At 42.4% G+C, this 26,744-nt stretch overlaps 1 protein-coding gene across 4 annotated transcripts in view; it reads left to right on the plus strand.

Annotated features, from left to right (window-relative positions):
- The window catches only part of PPP2R2B (protein phosphatase 2 regulatory subunit Bbeta), a gene marked incomplete at both ends in the record, with an annotated part of 465,894 nt that overhangs the window by 12,558 nt on the left and 426,592 nt on the right, over nucleotides 1-26,744 (plus strand). For 2 of the 4 annotated variants that reach the window (XM_082836000.1, XM_082836002.1), the window contains one exon: nucleotides 11,347-11,777. The exons of 1 other annotated variant lie outside the window; for it this stretch is intronic. In XM_082836000.1, coding sequence (XP_082692126.1) covers nucleotides 11,704-11,777 — 74 coding nt within the window. Of the gene's footprint in view, nucleotides 1-11,346; nucleotides 11,806-26,744 lie in introns of those variants that run through there. One more of the 4 variants, XM_082835999.1, reaches the window with a different exon arrangement.

Genomic DNA, 26,744 nt, shown 5'->3' on the forward strand with positions numbered 1-26,744 from the left:
TTTTGTTTGTTGGAAGATTTTTTTTTTTTTTTTTTTTTTTTTTTTGCGGTATGCAGGCCTCTCACTGTTGTGGCCTCTCCCATTGCAGAGCACAGCCTCCAGACGCGCAGGCCCAGCAGCCATGGCTCACGGACCCAGCCGCTCTACCGCATGTGGGATCTTCCCAGACCGGGGCACGAACCCGTGTCCCCTGCATCGGCAGGCGGACTCTCAACCACTGCGCCACCAGGGAAGCCTTGTTGGGATATTTTTAATCACAGTTTCAATTTCAGTGCTTGTGATTGGTCTGTTCATATTTTCTGTTTCTTCCTGATTCAGTCTTGGAAGGTTGTGCATTTCTAAGAATTTGTCCATTTCTTCCAGGTTGTCCATTTTATTGGCATAGAGTTGCTTGTAGTAATCTCTCATGATCCTTTGATTCAGTAAGTATATTACACCTTTCCAAGCAATAAAATGAACAACTTAAAGAACTTTTTAATTGGGAGATTAAAAAAAAAAAAAAAGGCAGGACATGCAAATGACCTGCAGTTCAAAACACAAAGTCCTGTCAGTTACATTCTATCCCACCTGTTCAAAACACCATCCAAGTGCTGCAAACACAAGACAGTTCAGAGGAACAGTGTTATAACCCCTTAATTGCTACATGACCCAATAAGTTACAATTAAAAAGCTCCTTGTAACAAGAAGTCCACCTATCCGCAGATATTGGAGAATCCCAGGCTCTTCCGTACATTACTGAAAAAAATGCAAATACATTCATAAATGCAAAAAAAGCTTTAGGTAACATGACAACCCACATCTTTCGCTGTTCAGACTCTACTGGCCACCTCAGTATTGCAGAAACGTTCCATTGATTTTGGCAGCCCAGGCTCCAGAAATGCACACCCACGTTTGCATCCCAGTTATGTAACTCTGAGTATGCATTTAATCTCTCTGTGCCTCTGTTTCCTCATCTGTAACATAGAGAAAATAATTGAAGCCACTTTAAGGGCCCTTGTGAGGATGAAATTAGGTAATATATATAAAATATTTATAACACAGCATGGAATATAGTCAGCATCAATAAATGTTTGCTCTCTCAGTATTAGGACTAATTTAACCATTATACCAACTCTGTGAAGGAGGTATTCTAATACCCAGATTTTGGCTGAAGAAACTGAGATTCAAAGAGTTTAAATGATGCAGAGATCCCTCTAAACTTGTTAGTAACCAGAAGACCTATGATTTAAACCTAGACGTGAACACTCAAGTGAATTAATAATGTTGACATGTGGTGCTTCAGAGACCAGGTGCTGGAATCAGGACGCTGAGTCAGAATCTTGGCTTTGTCATTACCAGTTGTGTGTCCTCAAGCAAGTACTAAAAATAATAGATCCTATATCATAGGGATGTTGCAAGACTTAAATGAGATAATGCTTGTTAGTATTTAGCTCAGGGAACTGTACTCAGCAGGAGCCCCATAAACATTCTTTCATTTTTTTGTAAGGAACAGCAATGGCCTTAGTCAACTCCACTTACTTCCTCCAAAAGCCCACCCACACACCTTAGCGTCATCCTTGACTCTGCATTCCTAATTTCCCTCAACGCACCTGCTCATGTAGTCTAAGTCCTATATCATTCTTGCTCCTGAATATCTCAGATATAATCTCTAGAATCCCTTGACCTCTCCAACACCATTGCCACTCTCCTAGTTTGGGCACCATCTTCCCTTCTCTGGATATTGAAGCAGCCTCCTTGGTTTTCTCCATCCTCCTTCTTGTCTTGACCACCTCCAGCCTGTTCTTCACCCTGTACCTGCAGTTGTATTTCTCATGTGCACACATGTCACTTGCCTCCCTAAATCCTTCAGTGGGCCCCATTGTTCTTAGGATACTTCCAGCCTCACTCTCTGTTTTCCTTCATGTCCCCTGTGCTCCATTTTCCCCTCATGCCATAGTCCCTCACCTCCAGCACTACACATGTGCTGTCCTCTTTGCCACAAATATTGTTCACCCTCTCTTTCCCTGGCACCCTCGTACTCATCATTCACATCTCAGCCTTGATTTCACTTTTCCTAGTAAGCCTTCCCTAACCCTGAACTCTCAGCTTGATGGCCTTTCCAGGAGGTCCTGGATGTTATCTATCATAGCACTTGCCAAATGCATTATGATTTCCTTACTCCTTGCATGTTTCCTCTGCTAGATCATAATCTCCATGAAGGCAGGGCCATATATAATGTGTCCACTACAACTACAAGTTGTATAAGCAGCCCTAACACCCAGCACAGAGCCTGGCACATCATGCTACTGAACAAATATTATTGAATAAACGCATGCATGAATGAATGACCACCAGCTTTCCAATCGGCAAAGCCCAACAAGACAGAAGACTCTAAGAAAATTCATCCTCGTGGCAAGAGTGATGTTTCTTATTACTAGTTCAATGCCCTGTCAGTAAAATTGGTGGATGGGATTCCTTCAAACTTAAATAATTTATCACAGAATAGAGCTGCCATTTTTCAATGCGCCAGTACCAGTGGCTGCCTAAAGACCCAAGTTAGACCAAATGGCGACAACATTATATTTTCAAATTGTCGAAACACTTTTACGAATATTGTTTCATAGGATTTATACACCAGATCTGTGGGAGAGTAAGGTGAGGACTCCAAGATATGAAGAAGTCCAGTTAGAACTCAGTTCTCCTCTCAGCGTGTTACTTGCCCACATGATGCTGCCTGATGTACAATTAATGTGGCCATTACCCCAGCCCTGGTGTCTGAAGACATATTGCTATAAAGCGGTGATTCTCACCGCTATAAAGCGGTGATTCTCAAGCGGTGATTGCTATAAAGCGGTGATCCGCTATAAAGCGGATAGGGAGTGGGATAGGATTTTGCCCTCCAGGGGATATTCAGCAATGTCTAGAAACATTTTTTTTTTTAATTGTCACGACTGAGGCAGGGAGGGCTTGATACTGGCATGTAGTAGGTAGAGGACAGGGATGCTGCTAAACCTTCTACGATGCACAGCATAGACCTCCTCCCCCATCCTTCAGTGCCCCCACCCCAGCCTCTCTGCCACCACCGACAAATTATCCAGCCCCGAATGTCAATAGTGCTGAAGCCGAGGAACCCTCCTGGAAAGCAAAGTCCATAGACAGAAACAGAGGGGAACGTAAGTGTGTAAATCTTTCCCGATGCCGAGAGACTGGTGAGTGCACAGACCATTTAAAGGCATGAAGTTTGAATTAAAACATAAAATACTCTGCAGACCAAACAGAACTCCTCACAGGCTGTGTGTGCAGTGCGGATTCTCCGGGGAAGTCTCGGCTGAATGAGCAAGCCTTGCTCTGTACCTCAAGCGCAACAGGTAGAACGTTCTCTCCCCGGCTGCCTCCTGAAAGATTTACTATTATGACCTCTCAGAATCAAGGAAAAACTTGGGTTAAAAGTGTTTTCCAGAGAAGGCATTAAACCTGATCACTCAAATACCTTTTCTTGTAACTCTAAAGTGTGGCCTAAGGGTCAGAAAACTAAGATCTCCCCACCTGGATTCATGTGCTGGGTTGCCTTAAAATCCTCCAATATTCTCATCTGTCCGAAAGGAAATAGTGCTGCCTAGTATTGGGGAATAAGGCTGGAAGGGATATCGTAGTCAGAGAAATCCAGAAGAAATATATTGTTATTACCTTAGCATATTGATTCCTTTTCATACTGTTCATGGTGTAATTACAACCCAGAGCTGTGCAGGAGAGAAGCAGACAAGGCAATTCCTTTTGAGGAACGGGAAACACATTCTGGATTTACATTGTAATACTTTCTTCTTACAAAGGCTTTGAGACATAATACGGACTGAATAATTGGGTTGTTCTCTATCCAGCTTGGATAAAGGGAGGTTGAAGTCCACTCTTTCCAAATGAAAGCCAATTAGTGCATAGCCCAAACATAGAAGTTGGAATCTGCTTTATATATTTAAAACATGTTTTATAATTCCATGAATTTGGAGTAAATAGAGGAAAGAGTGAATTTGAGTTGTGAATAACTATAAAAAAATTTTTAACGTAATATTATTATTTTCATATTCATAAAGTAGCATTAAGAAACATCTTACCATAGACTGACTAATAAACAGAAGTACTCACTATTCCCCCATATAATTCTTGAGGTTCCCTACCTTCAAACTATTGCTCTAATTATTACTTCCTATCAGAATGTTCTTACCGCTCACATCTCTACAGATTCAAATTCTCCCTGTCCTTCAAATCCTATCTCAAATGCCACCACCTCCAGGAAGTCTTCTTGGAATCTGATCCCATGTCCCAGTTAGGTGTGAGAGTTTCCTACTGTGCACTTACTTATCTCTTACTCTCTTATGGACCTTCTGTAATTTTTAATATATTGATATTTATATTTTTCATTTATTTCTTTATTTCTTACCTCCCTACTCATCTTTACACGTTGTGTCTTATCCATCCCCCCACTCCCACAGCCCTTGGCTTTGTGTCTTAGAAATAGTAAACTTTCAATGCATATTGACTCTCTGGGGTCATTGATGGGTAGGTGCATGGATTTGGTTAGATTTCTCCCACATGATTATGCTAGTCATTAGCAAACCCTTTCTTTCAAATAGGTCAGAAGTAAACTTGACCAGCCCTGATCAAATGTTCACAAGTTCCAAATAAGTAGACACAGAAGTTTAGTCTCATTCTAGGTATTCTGTCTTACACTAGACTACACAGGAGAGAATGTCAAGATCACGGAGCCCAGGAAGCAGCACAGCATCTACACAGCATGGGAGTAGGAGCAAAAGTGCACTAGAATCTTAGTTCCTCTACCTGCTTACACTTGGCAAGTTACTTAATATCTCTACACAAATTTCCTCATGTATAAACAGATAAAATAATAACATTTACTTTATTATAATTTTTAAGAGGATTAAATGAGTTCTAGGTATAGTGGTTAGTAGAGTGGCTGGACCTAGTAAGAACTCAGATTTGGTGGTGGTTGTAATTACGATTCTTATCATCATCTATTAAAATCAAATCATATTTCTATGGTTTAGAATCTATCATCTATCTATCTATCTGTCTCTGTCTCTCTATCTATTTATCTATTTATCTTTCTGTATATCTATCTATCTTATCTATTTATCTATCTATTTATCTATCTTATCTATCTATCTATCTATCTATCAGCTACTTTCTCCAACATCTCAATAAATTAGGAGAAGTTATTTGTCTACTTTTTGTAGGTACTATGAGAATTAGTATAAAAAATTTGGTGGGAAATGTGCTTGGCTTTATTATGCTTTTCATTCTATAGTCTTTTCAATGAAAACCAAAATATTCTGTTGCAAATGACTATTGTTTCTTTCTTTGCTGCATGGTAGCATCTGCTCTAAATTGAGCCTCTCCTCCATCTTCAGAATCCTCTTTAGTCTTATCTGTGGCTGCCTACCTCTCGCTTGCTTTAGTCACATGCCAAGACAGCTGACTCAGCAACTGGTCCAGTCTGCCAATCAGAAATGTGGATCAAATCTCCACTGACTTCTCCGCTAGGTCTGGGGGATGCCACAGTGATCAAGACAGTGCACCCTTTGCCCCCACCGAACTTATAGTAATGCAGTGAATCAAACGCTAAACAATTTATTAGTTTATTTTTTTTTGGTGCACATATTGTATTTTTATTTTTAATTGATTTTAGTTGATTTTATTACTTTAAAATAATCAAATATTTCAGTCATTAAGTTGGAAGAGAAAATATCTCTGAAGGTAAATTGTAGGCTGCAGAGAGTGGAGGAGAGGATCAAAACCCTTTCTTGTCCAGCACCTTGTCTTTCAGCCCTCAGCTGAAACGTCACCTCCTCAGAGAAGCCTTCCGTGACCATCCAAGCAAAGCAGCCACTCTACCACATCCCCTATTTTATTTTCTTCAGTCTACTATTTTTAAAATTAAGGTATAATTGACACAGGTTCAGGTGTGCATTATGATGATACTATATTTGTAAATATTGTGAAATGATCACCTAAATAAGTCTAGTTATCTGTCACCATATATCACTACAATATTTTTTTCTTATGATGAGAACTTTTAAGATCTACTCTCTTAGTGACTTTCAAATACGCAATACAATATTATTAACTAGAGTCACCACACTTTACATTACATCTTCATGGCTTGTTTATTTTATAACTGGACGTTTGTGCTTTTGACCACTTTCACCCGTTTTGCCTGCCTCCCACACCCTGCCTCTGAATATCACCAATCTGTTCTCTGTATCTGTGAGCTTGGGCTGGGTTTTTTTTGCTGGTTTGTTTTAGATTACACATATAAGTGAGATCATATGGTATTTATCTTTTTCTGTCTGATTTAGTTCACTTAGCATAATGCCATCAAGTTCCACACATGTAGTCACAAATGACAAGATTTCCTTCTTTTTATGGATGAATAATATTCCATTGTATGTGTGTGTGTGTGTGTGTGTGTATATATACATACACACACACACACACACACACACACACACAACATATCTTCTTTATCCATTCATCCATTGGTGGACACTTAGGTTGTTTCCACATCTTGGCTATGGTAAATAATGCCGCAGTGAACATGGGGGTGCATATGTCTTTTTGAGTTCGTGGTTTCATTTTCTTTGGATGAGTACCTAGAAGTGGAACTGCTGGATCACTATTCGTTTTTTCACAATCTGAAATAACCTTGTTGATATAATATTTACTTGTTTATTGTCTATCTCCTTCTTCTAAAATGTAAGCTCAGTGAGCTAAACCTTAATATATTATTTACTGCTGTATCGCCAACATCTAGAAGCGTGCCTAGAATTTAAAAGCTGCTAAAAATATTATCTTGTATCAATGGATGAGTGAACTAAAAAAAAGAGGTTACTTTTCCTTGCAGATCAGAAAGTACCAAATTGTGAGTTTCACACACTGACTGGAGAGTGTGGGGAAATTGATGACAATTATGTCAGAATTCCCCTTGTTCAGTTCAACTCAATTCAGTCCAGCACATATTTATTGAATTCCTATTACGTGTCAGGCAGTGAGCCTCACACTTAGGATTCAGGAGAGAAAAGTCAAAGTCCTACCCTCCTCCCACTTAGAGCCTGGCAAGGGAGATAGACACTTTATAGCAGTGATCAAAGTAATTGAATAGCATTTACTTTGTGCCATGTAGGATTCTAATCACTTTCATAAGTTACCTTATTTAATCCTCATCACAGCCCTGTAGGTTAGGAGCGATAATTATACCTGAAGGAGAGGGCAGGTATTTTATCTGTCTTGTTTACTATTGACTCCTTAGCATCCTGGCATACATAGATGCTCAACGAATATGATCAATAATAAATGAGTGTTTTAAAAGGGGAGGATGGTATTTGAGAGTCTGTAGCAGATGGATTTGACCCTGTCTGAGGCATTAAGAAACCTCTCTCTGATGATGTGACATTCTATCTAAGATTTGAAGAATGAATAGGAATTTGCTCTGTTTTGACCTGAGAGTGAAAACCTGGGCAGTCTCAGCCTGACTGATCTTAAATAATCTAATTTTTCCCCCCTGGAATTTAGTTTACTTCTTAGCAAAATGAAAGACTGTGATGATGATATTTCCCCAAAGAAGGTTGTAAAAACATGTAAAAACAGAATGATCAGGGTAACTTTCCCATAAGAGTTGGGCTTCAGTGAGAGAAGGCGACGTAAATGGGACCAATGGGAATGGGCTGCTGGGAGGCCCCAAGTTCATTGGCCCCAAGGCAAGGGCTCCGTCCGGCTGGGACTTTGCAGGACAAAAGTGATTGCTTCTGATCTCCCAAGAGGTCAGTCTAAAGAAAGCTTGGAACAGCCTGGTCCACAGTACAGCACTCAACAATCTCCCAATTAATTACTTTTTTTTTTTTTTTTGCCATTTGATGTCGGAACCTGGCATGTGGAAGTCATCTGGGGTGTTTCTTGTCTCTGGGCCAGACTCCAGGCCCTTCTCGCATGGCACCTAAAATGGGTCACCTTTATCTTTCCCTCCTCCTAGGCTTCTCATTTCTCTTTCTCTTTCTGCTCTTGGGCCCTCCCTCCAGGCACCTCTGCCACTGCCTTGGAGCCTCCCCTCCCCTGAGAAAGCTTCCATCCTCTCCTGGTAGCCCTGCTCTTATCTGTGATGACATTAGGCATATCAGAGTCTAGTTCCACTTATGGAGTAAATGACTGCTAACTCTTTATTTGCTAGGCTTCAGTAAGATAATTGCCTTTTAATAGGAACTTTTTATAATTAATACCTAATGCAAAAGCATGGATACTTTTTTCTTTTCAACTGGGCAAATACCATATTATTATTATTTCTCTTACTGGATTGCAGACCACACACTTGGACAAAACCTCAGAGATGGAGGCCAATCTGTCCTTTACCAGTGGACCAGACACTTAGAATGTAAAGGCGAGTGTAGCAGGTTGACCAAAACTGCCCGACACCGGGTGATCTTGGGTGGCCTTGGGTAACCCTGGGTGGCCCTAGGTGATCTGGGGTGACTCTGGGTTACCCTGGGTGGCACTGGGTGATCCTGAGTGATTCTGGGTGACCCTGGGTGATTCTGGAATGACCTTAGGCAGCCCTAGGTGATGCTGAGTGACCCTGGGTGATCCTGAATGACCTTGAGTAAAAGCATGGGTCTTTAACATTGAGCTTTTGGGACTCTATAATCCCAAAGAATCTTTTCAGAACCTCTTCCTGCTGTCACCCCTTTAATGCTGTATTATAATAGTTTATTAGTCCTTGTAATAATGTACTGCATTAGAGCAGGGATGGTATCTTATATCCTGTATCCCCATCACTCAGTCTAATGCCTGATATAACTTAAGGTAGCAACCAATTGTTGGACACACGCGGTGAGACAAATGATCTACAAGAAGGGTGTTTAAAAAACTTTGTTACCCTGACCCTTCAAGCCAAAGCATGAAATGAAATACCTTACTCCAGAGGTTCTTAAACTTTAAAGAATCATGTGGATTGTTAAATACTCAGATTCCTTGTCTGTCCCCAGAGAGTCTGAATCAATAGGCTTCAGGGCTGTGAAATCTGCATTCTTCACAAGCTCATCAAGTGATTCTGGTGTAAAAACACTAGATTTCCTCAGGGAGCTGTTTGACTTTGGATAAATTATTACATCCTCTCAGCCAGTTTTGTCTTCTGTAAAATGGGATTGTTCAGAATCAAAGAGGAAAAAAAGGATGTGAAAGCCCGTTGAACAGTTCAAATAGTGCAGAACAAACCATCGGCATGGCAATCACCTGTCCAAGGAGATTTCCAATTTGTCCTTCCTGTCCCCTGCCCATTCTGCAGATGGGTAGATAGGGTCCATAGGCCTGGCACTAAATCAGGCATTTTAATGGCACTGTGTTTAACCTTTCGTCTAAGCCATCCTATCTTGCCCTCATGATATCATGTAAGGTTCTATTATTATCCTTATTAGATCTGTAATGAGGCTTAGAGATGTTGAGTCAGTTGCCCAAGATCACACAGTAAGTCAATATCAAAGGTAGGCTTCAACATTAGCTGTCTAATGGCAGCACCACCCTCTTAACCCCACCCGCTCTCGCACTACTCTGAGGTTGGTATGCGGCCACAGAAGCTCAGAGAAGGCTAACAACGACAGTAAGAACAGCATTGGCAGTGACAGTTTACCAAGTGTCTACAACGTACCAGGAGCATCGTAGGCTTATCTCCCTTCATTCAAGAATACAAGAGGAAAACCTTGTTCCCATTTTATAGATGCAGAAACGAAGTCTCACGGGTGTTAAAGTTGTGTTTATATCTACCCAACTAATGAGTGAACGCACTGGGATTCACACTGTGTCAGCTTGACCCCAAAGCCCACACTCCTTCCATCTCGACTCATTACCGATCAGGGATTAGAAGTTCTGTATCTCTCAGGAAGATGCCTCTGGATTTGCTCTTCTGTTGTGATTTTGAGATTATTCACACAACCAATCCAGACCTTTTAGGCATTGTTTAAACAGCAACTTACTTGGGATGGCCCAACCTTGCCAGGTCTCTGGGTCTAAGGAAGTGAAGGGCTGTATGACTATCAAAGGGCTAAAATGTCCTGTCCCCACCAGTAGTTTGTCATCATGCTGCAATGATCCAAAAATCAGGGAGAGAGCATGTTGATGGAAGAGTGGATTTACATCCTGGCCTGCACTGACACTACAATTACTTATGGCTCTAAGTCTTTGCTCTTGTGGGCGGACCAACACATTTCTCCAATGCTAAGTTAAGTAGTTTTGTAAAGAGGAGAGCCCATAAAGGCTCAAAAATTATTCTATCAGATTTCAAGGCACACTTTTATATTAAACCTTATTTTAAAAAATTTCACTCAGGGGAATACTGGTTTTCCTTTGAGGACCATTTAAATCCTTTCCTCGTGCCTCTGAATGCGGCACAAAAACATTCATCTATTTCTCTTTATCGTAGTCACTAGTGTGTTTGACAGAACTTATAAATCTCCAACTGGTGCCTTGTGCTCACCTTCCAGTGGTAAGGTTTCCGAAGTTATTACTATTTCCTGGGTCATAACCAAACCAATCCAAATCGTTTATATTTGGCAATTGGTCCTTTCCTTTAATATTCTCATTCTCTCTGCCTCCCTCCCTCCCTCCCCCTCTCCCTCCCCCTCTCCCTCCCCCTCTCCCTCCCCTCCCCCTCCCCCTCCCCTCCCCCTCCCCCTCCCCCTCCCCCTCTCCCTCTCCCTCTCCCTCTCCCTCTCCCTCTTCTGCTCTCCCCTGCCCTCTCATTTGCAATCTCAGTGAGAGTTTTGGTAAAGTTGTATAATCCTTGCATCAACTTACTCGTTACGTATTGTCATATGCCATCAGGGTGCACGGCTTGGTGAAGGGCCAGTTCACTCGGGTTTAGTCTCTATTCTTGTGCTGTGGCTTTAAATTCGTACAGCAAATAACTCAGAACCAAGTTATTGCCTCGGTGTGAGTGCTGGCAGGAAAAAACAGCCGTAGTGGAGCACAGGATCTGTCTGTGTTAGCCCTCTGTCACCGACTACTCAACCCAGCTTTTGGCTTCACCTAAGTGATAAATGGTCCTATTGTTTGGGCTTCATATTAAAAAAATAGAACTCAATCTAGATTAAGCAAGGACAGAGACCCATTTCATTGCACTGTACTTTAATATTCCTGAGACCCATGGCATTACGGGTGGCTCTTTTAACAGCCATCTCTCTCCAGGGCGGAACACTATGCTGTCTTTGTTTCATCTGATCTTTCAGCTAAATAAGAGATGGTCACTTATCCTCACGACTCCCATATCCTGCTGGATTTCTATTGCTAAAAGAAACTGACCACACGGGAAAAGGGAGAGGTTTCAGGCCGGGCATTTCAGCGTGTGTTTACAGGCAAGACTGACTTACTCAGCAAATCCTGCTCGGAGGAGCTGCAGCCAATGAAGAGGCTATATCCCGGCTTGCTTGGGGGCTTCTGAGTTTGAGCTGCATGCAGAAATGTAAGGCAGTGCTTCCTGGCGCTGATGGCAAAATGGGACCCATCTCCAGTTATTCCTTGGGCTCCCCAGCTTTGCAGCACTGGGAGCGAGCCTCCATAAACATGTGGGTGATGTAGTCAGCTTTAAGGGCCGAGAGAATCCTTATGGATTCAGGAGACTGGTTTTTTATTTAGATTTTTTTTCTTTTTCCTTTTTTTTTGGAAGATGAAATGCTTCTCTCGTTACCTGCCTTACATCTTCAGACCTCCGAATACCATCCTCTCTTCCAGCTGCCACACAGAAGGTACAGACCAGAGAGGGAGAGCATCTGGGTGGGTGGGAAAAAGTGGGCTGGTGTCTGACTTCCCACAGGCTCTGCTGATACTGCCTTCTGTAGCTACTATATGACTGTCGTGCCCGGCAAAAGCTTGTATCTCACAGACTTAGATCTGCTTCTAAAATCAGTCTGTCTTCTCCAAGGAAAGTATTTTCTGAAGCGCAGGATAATATTGCAAAGGTGATCTCAGAACTGATACAACTGAGTAGAAAATAATTTAGAAATATTTTACCAATTTCCCTTGTTCTCCTTCACATGCAAACAAGTAACTGGAATTAACGTTAAAGGGGGAAAAAATTGCTGTAGATACCGCCACATACATTTATCCAAGCTCTCTGTTTTGTCACTGTCCTTTTAATAACTTGGTGTATGCCCAAGAAAGCAATTAGCAAAATAGAGTGAGCTTATTACTGTATGACTGTGGAGCGTTGGTTGTTGGATTGATTTGCTCGGTCTGTACTTGGCGTGCAGGACAGGAAGATCGCAGCTGAATTTCAGTGCTTGCTGGAAATGTGGTTTGTGGGGTCCTAAGTTGATACCTTAAGGCGAGGGTGAGCTGAGTCTTGTAGGAACAGTTCCCCGGTTCCTGGTCCTTTAAGGCACCTCCTCTGCTGCCCTCTAACCTAGCATGATATGCACACATGAGGGGGGAGTTTCTGTGTGCACGTGTGTGTGCCTTGTAAACATTCTGGCAATTCCCTTTCAGCTAGGCACAGCAGGTTTCAATGTTCCTAGAGTGACTAGCTGGACGTGCATCTTTTATGTGTGATTTGCCTGTTTATTTTGACCTGACACATCCTTGGAAAAGAGCAATTTCAGGAAAAGCCACTAGCTGGCTGTTTTTCAGCCTTAGGGGCTGTCCTACAAGCGGCCCTCGATGGAAGAGGGCTAAGGATGGTGAGGAAAGACACCTCCGCCTCAGGTCCGGACACACTCTTCCGGAACTGAGCTGGTGAACAGCCTGTTCTGAAAACCCACCCTCGTTTCTCATGCTCACAGGAGGAGCCTGGGACTGGGGGCTGTGTATATAAAATGAGAGAAGCATGTATTATACCACAAGGTGCTTTTTAATCAGTACCCCCCAAGAAAAGGGAGTAGAAGTTTGGAATCACCCTTGAATTGAAACTGAGGATGGTATTTTCTATAGACGTTGATATTTCATAGATTTTTTAAAAATTGGATATTTTCTTTAAAATTTTATTAGGGGCTAAAGGAGGTGGCCCATTGAGAAATCTTTCTTCCCTCATAGAGAGAAACTTAGCCAGTCCCCTACATGTGTTGGGGAGAAATAAGGAGTAACATGGATAGAAATCTCCAGAGGAACTTTCCAAATGCAAAGACTTAAACTCATATAGGAAGCTGCCTCAGTCGTTTCTGATTGGTCCCCTGACATCCCCTCCCAGCTAAAACTTTGAGAACCCAAACACTTGGTCTATTCAGTTGCTGTTTTGTATATGAATCAAAGTAAAGACCCTACCTAATACAGACGAAACACCACCAACACAAGAACTTCCTTGAACTGTGTTTTTAATCAAATTTAACTGATGTATTCCATCAAAACGGAAACCCCATTTTATTCATGTCAAAGCAAACAATCTCTGAATCACCAACTATCATCAGATTTAGGGGTGGGAGTGGGGAGGCTTGTCTCTGAATTTGTTGTAAACCTATGGAAGACAATGTTCCAGGAAGATAGCATCTGGCAAACATTAAAATCAGGGATGAGGTGCAGGGGCACAGTAGTAAAGGCAGGAGTTAAATACCAAGCGGCCAGGGCCAAGTCCCTTAATTGCTCTATGCCCAACTTCATCTCTAAAATAGACATGAAAAGACCTACTCCCAGGACGTTAAGAATTAAATGCGATAATTAAAGTTCTTCATAAATCTTGCTACATGAAAGACGCCATCATGCGTGAGTCCCACACGCCACGCGCTTTCTTAGATATTCAAGTCTCTGTTATTTACTATACTGTCTAAAGCAACCAAGTGGTTTCCTCAAGCACATCACAGTGTCACTAGAAACTTGTTACGCTTATTTCGAGTTTGTGGAGAAAAAGATGTCAGAATGAATCTGAGTTTGTGTTTTTATATTGTTAGCAATCATGTCCCTCTGTAGTCTATTCTGGAAAAGTTATGGCTGGGAACTTCATATTTTATTTCATTGAAAAAGTCAAGAATGGATAACTTGTGTCTGTCCCTGTGAAAATCAAATAAATCCAAATGACCCACATCCTCCCCTGAAGAGTCATTATAGAACAATTCTAAGAGCTTTAGCAATTCCTGGGCTGCTACGGGGATGGAACCGTCCTACTGAGAAGACTAGCATTGTCGTCTCAGCTTTGCCTTCACTTTGTTTTCTCAACACAGGAAGATCCTGGGCTTCGAATCCTATCTCCACCATAGGCTAACTGGGTGATGTTGGGTAGTTCCTTTACCTCTCTGAGCCGAAGTGTCCTCATTTGTAAAACATGCAAAGAAATACATTCAGAATGCCATCCACAGGGTGGTGGTGGTGATGATGATGATGATGATAACCAGACTGCACTTGTATTTACGACATCTAAGGCATTATCCAAGTGCATTATATATGGCAACACATTGTACGTAGGGTAAATCACCAATATGTAACTCTTATGTGAATGCTAGTTGTTTTAAATATTGTGGGTTGGGGAGCTTTTGGTGACCATGCTGGAGGGATCTGCTTTTATTACCATGCTCTACTTTAACCTGAAATAAGAAGACACAACCAGAAAAAAAGGACAGCTAAATAATGCTGATGCAGAAATAGGGTTTTGAGAAGACAACGACTGTATTCCCTTCTCTGTGGACCTCATTAAGTGCGTACATAACTCCATCCCCCTGACAGGAAAGGATTCATTCAGCAAAATGGCTTCAGGACTAGAGGAACAAAATCCCAATCACAGTCAAAAAGAAACCATTCTAGACAGGACAGAGGGGATGGGGAGACCCACAGGAATGAGAGACCAGTGAGGTATGAGGAACCTTGCCTAATGTTCTCCGATGGACCTAATTTGGCACCTGACATGGGAGGGCCTTTATTGGGGTTATCTTACAAATGAGCAGAGGTACTTTCTTTTCCTAAAGGGTAATGTGCTTTGCCACATGCCATATCCCGTCCCTGAGTTGTCTGGTCATGGTTCCATGCTGCAAACCCTGTTCATCCTTTAAAACTCAGTTTCAGTCAAGTCTTTCTAGAAAGACTTCCTCAACAACTCCGAAGATGGAGGTGTTATTATGAGTCACGTAAACCACAGTAACAGTGAGAAGAAGAAATGAGAGAGGAGCAGTCGTAGTACCACAAAGCCTGTGGATCACTGGCTATGTGCTGAAGGCACTGGCCCCCCACAAAACCTCTTGCGTCCGACACCGTTATCTGCATGTTATAGATGAGGAAACTGACACACACCAGCTTGCCCAGAGCCATGGTTAGGAAAGTGGCAGAGCCAAGACTCAAGTCCAAACCGTCTAAATCACAACTCAGTGCTCTTGCCCCTACATCGCACATTTCCTTCTGAGGATCAGCGTGAGAATAGCCTTCAGGTTTACACTGAAACAGTCTATGTCCATGTCTGTCTCCTGGTGGCCCGGAGCAGCTTGGGCACGGGGATCCTACCCTCTTCATCTTAAGTCTCTGAAACCTGGTTTGTACAGAGCTTGACCGAGTAGATGCTCAAGAAATTCTTAAATGAAGGACTGAACGGCAGAGTGAATGAATACACTTACCTGTCTTCTTTCAACAATGTTCCTTTAAGAGGAGGAAACTTTCTTAAGCAAAATATCTTCCAATGACACCCAAAAGTAGAGCTGCTGGAAGTCTCCACACACACACAGAGGAAAAAAATACACATTTTTCTAGCTCTTTACTTTTAGAAGTAAACCTTGCAGTGTTTTCCATTTGCTAGGCACAATTCCACTGTTGTGTGTACATGGATAAAGGTACAGGTGCGTCTGCGTATTCCTCACAACAATCCTATGAGGTAGGTACTGTTACCGTCCTCATGTGTTAAACATGAGGAAACCAGAACACAGAGAAGGTAGGTAACTTGTCCAAGGTCACACAGCTATTAAGTGCAAGGGCTAGGATTAGAATCCATGTAGTTTGGTTCCAAGGTTCATGGCTAAGAAAGGGTGTTGCTCTATTTTGTGCCTTTTTATGTATTTATGGAATTCTTATATTTCATGTTTTTGGCTTTCTCTTCGCAGTCTCTTTCACGTATTTAGAACCAACCCACTTTGGGCCCGCGTCCAAATGCACTTCTACCCGCAGTGTTCCCTGACTACTCATTTTCTCATTGTTACAAATACACACCTACGTTGAAAGTCTTTCCCAAATGCACATTATGATTCTCTGTAACAAAATTTTATTACATCACCTGAAGGGGTTATCGTAAGGATTAAGTGAGACCGAATCTTACATTGTTTGACACTGCTTTACATTTAAAATTTGCTTTCCATTTTTACATACAATAGATGAACTGTCCCTGCTTTCATCTAAGGCCAGCGAGCCAGCCAGCCCTCCCCGCTGTGAGCTGGATCCCAGCTCTGACCCTTACTCAAGCCCCTCACTCCTGCACTCGGCCCCTCTCCCTCTGCTATCACCAAGTCTTTCCTCTGCACAGGATCTTTTGTGGCGGTCCACAAACATACTGTAAATCATCTCACTTTAGGTAGTCATGTCCTGATCCTGTATCCCCCTCCAGTTGCTGCCTCATTCCCCAGTGGCTGCCTCATTCCCCAGTTGCTGCCTCATTCCCCGCTCCCCTTTGCAAAACAATGCCTTGAAAGGGTCCCCTCTATACACAGTCACCCTGTCCTTTCCTCCAGGCTGCTCTTACAATCCCTCCACCAAAATGGCTCTTGTGAGAGTCACCGGTGGCCACCTCATTGATGAATCCAATCATCCTTTGCCAGGTCCCCGCTACTACACCTCTTAGCAGTGTAGGCACAGATGATCAGTGCTTCCTTCTTCTTTTTTTTTTTTTTTTTTGCGGTACGCGGGCCTCTCACTGTTGTGGCCTCTCCCGTTCCGGGGCACAGGCTCCGGACGCGCAGGCTCAGCGGCCATGGCTCACGGGCCCAGCCGCTCCGCGGCATGTGGGATCTTCCCGGACCGGGGCACGAACCTGTGTCCGCTGCATCGGCAGGCGGACTCTCAACCACTGCGCCACCAGGGAAGCCCAGTGCTTCCTTCTTGAGAGGATTTCTTGTCTTGGCCTCAAGGCCCATACTTTCTCTCTGTTTCCCTCTCCCTCACGGCTAGTCCTTCTCAGACTCCCCTGCTTGTTCCTTATCATCTTCCCAACCTGTAAATATTGGAGCCCAGGGCTCAGTCTTCTCCTTAATCTATGCTTGCTCCTAGGTGATCTCATGCTCTTAAGTATCATCTATTCAGTTTATATCTCTAGCTTCCACCTCTCCCTAAAATGCAGACTTGTACGTCTAACTGCCTACCCGATATTTCCACTTGGACGTCCAACAGAGATTTCAAAACAGAGCTACTGATTTCCTCTCAAGAAAAACCTGTTGGTCCAGCGTTTTTCTCCAGCTCAGTAAATGAGAACCTAATTGCTCAAGCCAAAAACCTTGGAGTTGTCTTTGATTTCCTTCTGTCTCTCACATCCTTCTAATTCTACAATAAATCCTCTTGGGCTTAAACTCCTAAAAATTATCCAGAATCCAATCACATCTTATCACATCCATCACTCAAATGTTTCTTTATCAGAGGCCTTTCCTGGCCTTCCTATCTAAAATAAAATGCCTCACCCCAGTGTTCATAGCAGCACTATTTACAATGGCCAAGCTATGGAAGCAATCTAAGTGTCCATCAACAGATAAGTGGCTAAAGAAGATGTGGCACATATACACATAATTGAATACTAAGCCATAAAAAGGAATGAAATCTTGCTATCTGCAACAACATGAATGGACTCGGAGGGTATTATACTAAGTGAAATAAGTCAGACAGAGAAAGACAAATACTGTATGATATCACGTATATGCGAAATCTAAAAAAATACAACAAACTAATGAACATAACAAAAAAAGAAACAGACTCACAGATAGAGAGAACAAACTAGTGGTTACCAGTAGGGAGAGAGAAGGCGAGAGGGGCAATATAGGGGTAGGTACAAACTACTATATATAAATAAGCTACAAAAAGATATAAATAGAAAAATAAAAAATAAAATAATGTACAAGGATATACTGTACAATACAGGACTATAGCCAATATTTTATAATACCTATAAATGGAGTATAACCTTTAAAAATTGTGAATCAATATATTGTGCACCTGTAACATACTGTACATAAATTATACTTCAATAAAAAAGAAAAAAGGTTACGATGTAGCCAGATGGAAAAAAAAATCCCTCTCTCTCACACACACGTATACACAAACACACAGTCCCCAGTTACCTTTACCCTGCTTTATTTTTACTCCATAGCACTTACCTTTACCTGACATGTTATATATCCATTTACTTATTTGTCACCAGTCTTGTCATGCTGTAGAATATAAGCTACATGAAAGCAAAGGCGTTCTCTGTTTTGTTCATTTCTGTGTCTCCAGTACTTAGAAGAGTTTCTAGCACATGGTAAGCATGGCATAGATGCTTATTGATTGAATGAATGCATTTATATGAAGTCTTAGTGATAAGGTGGAAAGAGTGAGCTCTGAAATCAGATGAACCTGAGTTCCAATCTCAGAACTGATAATTACCAGCTGGGTGACCTTCAGTTACTTAACTGGTATATTTCCTTCTCTAATAATAACACGTCCAAGTATTATCAGGAAGGTGAAAAAATAATGTTGGTAAACACCTTGCATGATGCCTGTGGATATTCAGTGAACTGGACTTAATGTTATTATTTTTTGCATCCCACACTGCATTTCCGCAGCTGTCACATATAGCCATTAAGGTTCCATGTGGATTGAATTTTTTGCCTGTCTACATAGCTAGCATTGTTTGTGGGTTTTGTTATATGCCAGACTCTACCTTAAATACTTTATAGTTCCTACCTCACATAAATCTCACAAAAACATCACAAGTATTGGTGCGTATTCTCAGTTTACAGATGAGGGAACAAGGCATCGAATTACATAGTAACTTACTCAAAACCACACAGCTAATATGTGGTAGATCAGGGTTTGCACCCAGACTGCCTGACCTCCAGCAACCAGGCTCTTAGCTGCCCCATACCACTGCCCACAATATTCAGGCACTGTTCTCAGCACGTGGAAACTGAAAAGATTCATCCCTATTTTAAGAAACTAAAGGAGAGAGAAAGGCATAGGCACACAACCCTAACAGTAGGTTTTAGCCCTGGCCGTGCATGAGAATCAGCTGTGGCAAAGGCATGGGGCTGTCTCCGCCCCAGACTCTCTGGAAGTCGGCCCCAGGAATCCTGGTTTTTAAATTTCCCCCAGATGAATCTTAGGAGCAGTCAGAGGTCAGAGCCTGTGATAAACAACAGCCATGACTGAGGAACGTCTTCAGAGGTCAAGGGAGGAGCCCTGGGAGAAAGAGGTTGATCACTTGTGGATCCCTTTGAAAAATGACGGACTAAGATCCTGCCGCTGAGAAGAGGTTGCTTTTGGTCAAGATGTCTGGCAGAGAAGTGGCTGTCCTGGGAAGATTCAAGGTCAGTGTCATCCTCTTAAACCTTCAGTGGGCCTCTACTGTGCGTTTGTCGGCTTCATGGTATCTATGAGTTTGCTTCAAGATGTTTTATTCAAGTATTGGCTAAGCCATCTGCCTAATATAGAGAAAGTTATTCAGTCTGGGGGGGCTTTAGTTTTGACATCTATAAAAAGGAGGATGAAAATGATGCACATACCAAAGAGTAAACGTGATAATTCATACAAAGTGAGTAGTGTGGTACCCGTGCAATTTAAGAGTTAGCTGTTGTTATTATTAATATGATTCGTATTAGTGGAAGCCCCTGAAATCGACTCCTGCCTTGTGCGCTTTCGTATGATGTGGTGACGGAAAAAATCCTGGGTCAGTCGTCTGGACTAGGCTCTAGTTCTCTTCTGACGTTGGTGTCTCTTGTGAAAATGGCTAATCCTGCTGTGCCTCCCGGACCGGGGCACAAACCCGTGTCCCCTGCGTCGGCAGGCGGACTCTCAACCACTGCGCCACCAGGGAAGCCCTCAAACGGCAATATAATAAAACCTGGTGGTGCTGGTGTGAAATTAAATGAGAGGTGCTTTGTGAAGTAGGTCCCCCTCTTGAGTCTCCACATATAAAATCACCTCACGGAGAACGGTAACCCCGTTTTCAGGAGTTTCTAATAAAAATCCATAAGGAATTTGACAGTGGGTAAGAAATAGGAAGGACAGCACATAATGTTTAAATAAAAGCCAACCGGGCTCCAGGCACTCTGCATGTATTATTATCACATGGAGACAATTATCACAACAATTCTGCCGGGAAAGAAGCCTGGCCAGGTGAAGATACTGATGGAGGACTGGTGAGATGAGATATTTAGTTGGAAAAGACTTTGGCTTTGTAATCTGATAAACCAGAGTTCCTAACATGACTTCAAGTTATTTATCCTCTGAGTGTCTGTTTTCTCAACTGTGAAATGGAAGTAAATAATGTTGCCTTTTCATGTTTCTTGTAAGGATTAAAGATATCGAGCAGCATGTGCCTGGTAGCCACCTAATGGACGTTCCCTGTACTTGCTGTGACAGAATGTTTGTCCAGGTCTCACCAGTGGTAACACCAGGCTGGTTGATTCTTTCAACCTGTATCACCTTTTCTGGGGCTTGCCTGTAATGTACAGTTGTCAGTGTTGTTCTGATTTGTGTTTCTGAATTCATTATTTGTCTTTGGTACTTGTGCCCCAGGACAATTCCTTCATTTTGACTCAATTTTATAAATCTAATAGAGAAATCGCTGGTGGTGAAATCATCACTGTTGTTAGAGTCTGGCCTGTTAGTTTTCTGAGTCCTTGTTTCTTCACTGGCAGAAAGCTGGGAGAAAAGATGGGCCAAGATGACCAGGGCCTTTGTCTCCACAAGTGTCTGCAATAGCACAGTTAGTAGGGAAAGCAAATGGGAGACAAATAAATTCAAAGGTGTGCCTGAAAGCCCTATCGGAATCCTATTGTTGATACGTGGGAATGTCACTTACCTGAAAATGTTAGGAGCAAATTCATTAGTCAGTGAACCTCCTTTCAAGAGACATCATTAATTTATTTTTTCATTTATTTAAAAATACACTTAAAGAATATATCTGTTATATGTCAAATATTGGCTGGGAAATGTGTTCACTGGTGGTAAAAATAAATGTGGTTCATGCCCTGATGGAAGACAAGTAAACTAATCAAATGAATATAAACTGTGGCAAATGCTGCAATGGAGAGGACATGGAACTAGGGCAAGGTCTAACAGGGGTTTGTAATGCATAGGAAGACCAGGACACTTTCCCTGAAGAAGTGTCACTTGAGCTGAGATCTGAAGGATGAGTAAAACTTAACTAGGCAGAATAAGAGAGAGAATCTTCCCTGCAAAGGGGAGAGCATGTTTTCAAGGTCTTGTCACCGGAGGGACATGGTGAATGTGAGGTCCTGAAGGAAGGCCAGTGTGGCTGGAGCACAGAGACCAAGGAGTTTGGAGGAGACTGAGGCTACGAGTGCTGTGACCCTGCATGTTCTGTGTTGTGAATGATGGAGTTTGGTCTTGATCCAAAGACCAACTGGAAATTATGGAAGGGTATGAACTTGGGGAGAGAAGCCTGGCCATATTTGTAGCATGAGAAGACTGTTCTGACTGCTGTGAGAATAGATTAGAGAGGCTAAGAGGGGGTGGACATATTTTAAGGAGTTGGCCACTCAAAACAGAGCTACATGGTTGCTTTGCTTGAAGCAGCCCTTATTGTTGTAGTGCAGTAGACTTGTAGGTGGTTCTATGTACGCCCCCAATTCCTCAAGTTGCATGTGTGTCTTATTAAAACAGTCTTCTGAACATGGAAACCTGGCCATTGGCTTGACATCCAGACAAAGAAATTGTATTCTAAATGAGCAATGTCAGGAACACAGCAGGCTGTGTTTTGAAGAGGAAGTAAACATTCCAGGCATTGAAAAATAGAGTGTGTTTCCTCTTCCAGACACAGCACTTGCAAAGCACGATATTTAGAAGGAAGAGAAAGGCTGTCTTAGGACAGAACCACTAAGAATGTTTTTATATCATGTTATTCAACAAAATAGCTGCTATATCCAAGCCTCTGGAAGGAACAGTACATATGCTCAGCTGCGTATATTTATATATAAACAGCAAGGTGGCCCTCTCAGGGGACTGTTGGCCAAAAGTCTTAGGAGCAAAGGTTAGGAAGCCACATCCTAACTTAATTATAAATTCATTCTTTCATGGTCCTCTAACGCAGCTGATAGAATGTCTAAGCTTGCGGTGGGAACCCCAAATGTAACATCCTGCAGGAGCCAAGTAGGTACCATTAACCACAAAGGCATGATATTGGCTATCATGGAGTGTATCACTGTGTGTTCCAGCCCTGCCTAAAGGCAACACAATTTAGTTACAGACCACTTGTTTTCATCCCATTGGAAAGAATCACAGAATTTCGGTTTGGGAGAAGACCTCTGAGTCAGGGACATTCGCAGGGTCCATGAACCCCCTCACAGCTATGTTCCTGACAACATAGCTATGAAAAGCTTGCTTCCTGCCCAAGCTGCCCACTTAACTTCAGAAGAGTGCTGACCATGCCTCCATCTTTAAGTTGAGCTGAAATCTATTTCTCAGAACCATCAAGGCAATTCTCCATGTGCACGAGGATGGTTCACATTGCCGTGCACAGGCTTAAGATTGCCGTTCCCTCTTACTGTGATGTTCTTCGCCCAACCCCGCTATTCTCTCCCTCACTTCTTTTAAGGCTTTGCACAAATGTCCTCCTCCAGATAGGCCTTCCTGCCTACCATCTCTGAAAAGACGCGCCTCCCCGCACTCAACCTTGGCTTTACTTCGTAGATTTGCTCACTGCTTCAGGTGTTAGATGTTTGCGTTTGTTTATCGTCGTTTCCATTCACTAGACCATAAGCTCTATGAGAGCAGGCACTTTGAGCCTTTGCTCCCCACTGGACCTGGCACATAGGTGATGATAAATGGTGGTGGGAAACAAATGACAAATCATCTCGGCTGGCAACAAGTACAGGCAAGTGGAGTGACCCTCGAGATTTTGGCCTCCCTTCCGCTAACACAGTGGTTCCCAAATGCTAGCATACATGAAATTAACTAGAGTGCTTAGTTTAAAATGCAGATCTGGGGGCTCACACACTCTCTGCTGAAATTCTGAATCAGTAGAGCCAGAGTGGAGCCCAAGAACCCCCATTTCTAATCCACACTCCAAAACCTGTTGAGGAAGAAACCTCAAGTGCAATAATTCAAGAAACACTGTCCTAGGATAACAGAGTATAGACGATATAGGCAACACCACTGAATGTCACATGGTTTCCTTCCTCCCTCCATATCTAGCCCAAGATGCAGGAACTCTAGATTTAGCCTCAGGGAGGGATGCTGCTCAAGAGAAGGGGGTTAGGTGCCCTGCTTGTAAGCACCCGGATTCTAAATCTCAGTCGGAGATTGCATGACTGCAGATATGCCAACGATGGGTCTTAGAGGGGAGCTCGGAAGAAAAGGGTCAACATTCATTTCCTCCACTGCCTGAGCACACAGAGCCGTTTTCCGAATGGCTGCTGCCGCCTGTGAGTGAGGCAGGATACCACCTTGGTCCTGGCAATCTGTGTCAAACCAGATGGATAGCTAGAGCTGGAGGAGACAGGGCAGCTGTGTTCAGAGCCCTACCCCCCACATGGCAGAGAGATGAATTGAACCATCTAAAAGCACACAGCTAGTTAGTGTCAGAGCTGGGACTGACACCCAGCCTGTGGCTTCACTGCACTGTTTTGCCCTCAGTGCCCCCTTTGAAAGTGGTTTGACAGTTCCTAACAATCCTGTGGATATGTTAGAATGACAGGCTGATCTGAGTAGAGACTCTATATGGAAGTCCACGGAGAAAGCCCTCCAGGATACCCTGTAAAGAGTTTCCTTCCTTTCACACAGCAGACTTGTGTCTTGATAAGCCCTCAGGAGAGAACCAGCTTTGAGGTACTTCTCAGTGGCTGAGCGAGGTATGTGTAATGAATGGGGCTATTACTTGATAGTTTTTAAAAGGAAGCTAATTTTTCTTTGAAATTGGCCCTATTTACACACAGAATCAGCTGAAAAGACTATTATCTGGTATTAAGCTTTCAAGAATACTCTCATAAGTGCTATCTTCCCCCCGTTGGGTACCTAATAAGGTTGCTCAGGACCAGGGTATGGAAGATGTGTTTCTCCATACTGTGCCTCTTCAGTGCCACTAAGTGATGGGCTGAACTTGACTGTGTAGAGCTCAGGGCTGGGACTATGGGGCAGTCAAATATTGCCTGAACCAATTCTCTTCCAATGTCTCCTACTCCCATCTCAGACATACCGCTGTGCCAACTTGCATTTTCCTCTTCCCCATCTCACTCACCCAAGCGAAGTTGGTTGTACATGCTGGGAACAGCCTCCTCCAAATTCACTTCATTTGTACTCATTTCCAATCTTCTGTTTGGAAATTGTATTTTTGGCTCCCATTCAGATAAAGTCAAACTGAGATGATAAATGGAAACGATCCTCTGTGTGAAGCAGTGGCCAAGGCTTTAGTTACAATTTTCTATTGATCCTCAGACATGTTCTGGGCATCGTACAAAATTATTTTTTTGATACAGCACAGACCTCAGTGAACTGATTAAAGTTTGAGGCTCCCAGGGATACCCAACCTTCATTTTATAGAACCACTTCCCCAGCAAGACCCAGTTTTACAATGTGAAAGAATAAAGGCATCTTCCACTCTATATATTTTAGCTCCTTAATAGAAATATAGATCAATAGAACAGGATAGAAAGCTCAGAGATAAACCCACGCACATATGGTCACCTTATCTTTGGTAAAGGAGGCAAGAATATACAATGGAGAACAGACAGCCTCTTCAATAAGTGGTGCTGGGAAAACTGGACAGCTACATGTAAAAGAATGAAATTTGAACACCCCCTAACACTGTATACAAAAATAAACTCAAAACGGATTAAAGACCTAAATGTAAGGCCAGACACTATAAAACTCTTAGAGGAAAACATAGGCAGAACACCCTTTGACATAAATCACAGCAAGATCCTTTTTGACCCACCTCCTAGAGAAATGGAAATAAAAACAAAAATAAACAGAGGATTAATCTCCAAAATATACGAGCAGCTCATGCAGCTCAATATCAAAAAAACAAACAACCCAATCCAAAAATGGGCAGAAGACCTAAACAGACATTTCTCCAATGAAGATATACAGATTGCCAACAAACACATGAAAAGACGCTCACCATCACTAATCATTAGAGAAATGCAAATCAAAACTACAATGAGGTATCACATCACACCAGTCAGAATGACCATCATGAAAAAATCTACAAACAATAAATGCTGGAGAGGGTGTGGAGAAAAGGGAACCCTCTTGCCTGTTGGGAGTGTAAATTTATACAGACACTATGGAGAACAGTCTGGAGGTTCTTTAAAAAAATAAATTGAACTACCATATGACCCAGCAATCCCACTACTGGACATATACCCTGAGAAAACCATAATTCAAAAAAAGTCATGTACCACAATGTTCATTGCAGCTCTATTTACAATAGCCAGGACACGGAAGTAACCTAAGTGTCCATCAACAGATGAATGGATAAAGAAGATGTGGCACATATATACAATGGAATATTACTCATCCATAAAAAGAAAGGAAACTGAGTTATTTGTAGTGAGGTGGATGGACCTAGAGACTGTCACACAGAGTGAAGTAAGTCAGAAAGAGAAAAACAAAAACTGTATGCTAACACATTTATATGGAATCTACAAAAAAAAAAAAAAAGGTTCTGATGAACCTAGGCGCAGGACAGGAATAAAGACGCAGACATGGAGAATGGACTTGAGGACTTGGGGGAGGGGGAAGGGTAAGCTGTGACAAGGTGAGAGAGCGGCATGGACATATATACACTACCAAATGTAAAATAGCTAGTGGGAAGCAGCCGCATAGCAGAGGGAAATCAGCTCGGTGCTTTGTGACCACCTAGAGGGGTGGGATAGCGAGTGTGGGAGGGAGATACAAGAGGGAGGGGATATGGGTATATATCTATACATATAGCTGATTCACTTTGTTATACTGCAGAAACTAACACAACATTGTAAAGCAATTATACTCCAATAAAGATGTTTAAAAAATTAAAATTGAAATTAAGATTAAAAAATAAAAAACCTGGGCTCCCAAAGTTTCTAACTTAACAGGGTAAATAAGTGAAATAAGGTAGGTTCCAGGCAGCTGGACCAGTGTCTTAGACTTAGCAGGGACTCAATATACATTAGCTCTATCATGGTCTTCCACCTGCCTTTCTCCACAGATACAACTGAGTGTTGGCTCATTTATTGGTCCATTTATTCAATATATCTTGTGCACCTACAATGTGTTTATTATGTGTTTATCATGGTTCTAGACACTGAGTATCCAGGGGTATACAGAGAGATGGATCTCTGCTCTCATGGCCTTCAGTTCTGGCGGGGGAGATAGGTGATAAACCATTAAAGGCATCAGATCCCAAATAAGATGGGAGCCAAAACAAAACAAGACCAAAATAAGGAGATGGAGATAACATTTAAATGATGACCTTGAATATTACCTAACTATAGAAATACCCTCCAAATCGGTCTGCTGGCAAATAAGCTTCCTATCTCGTCTCCTTGGCAGCCCTCAGAACATTCACAGCTCGTTTGGGTGCCTATTGGCCAGTATTTCTCAGGCCTCTGGTGCAGATCTCTCCTTTTCCATCT

The sequence above is a fragment of the Leucopleurus acutus genome (genome assembly GCF_964270905.1).
Source record: "Leucopleurus acutus genome assembly, chromosome: 3".
Lineage (NCBI taxonomy): Eukaryota > Metazoa > Chordata > Mammalia > Artiodactyla > Delphinidae > Leucopleurus > Leucopleurus acutus.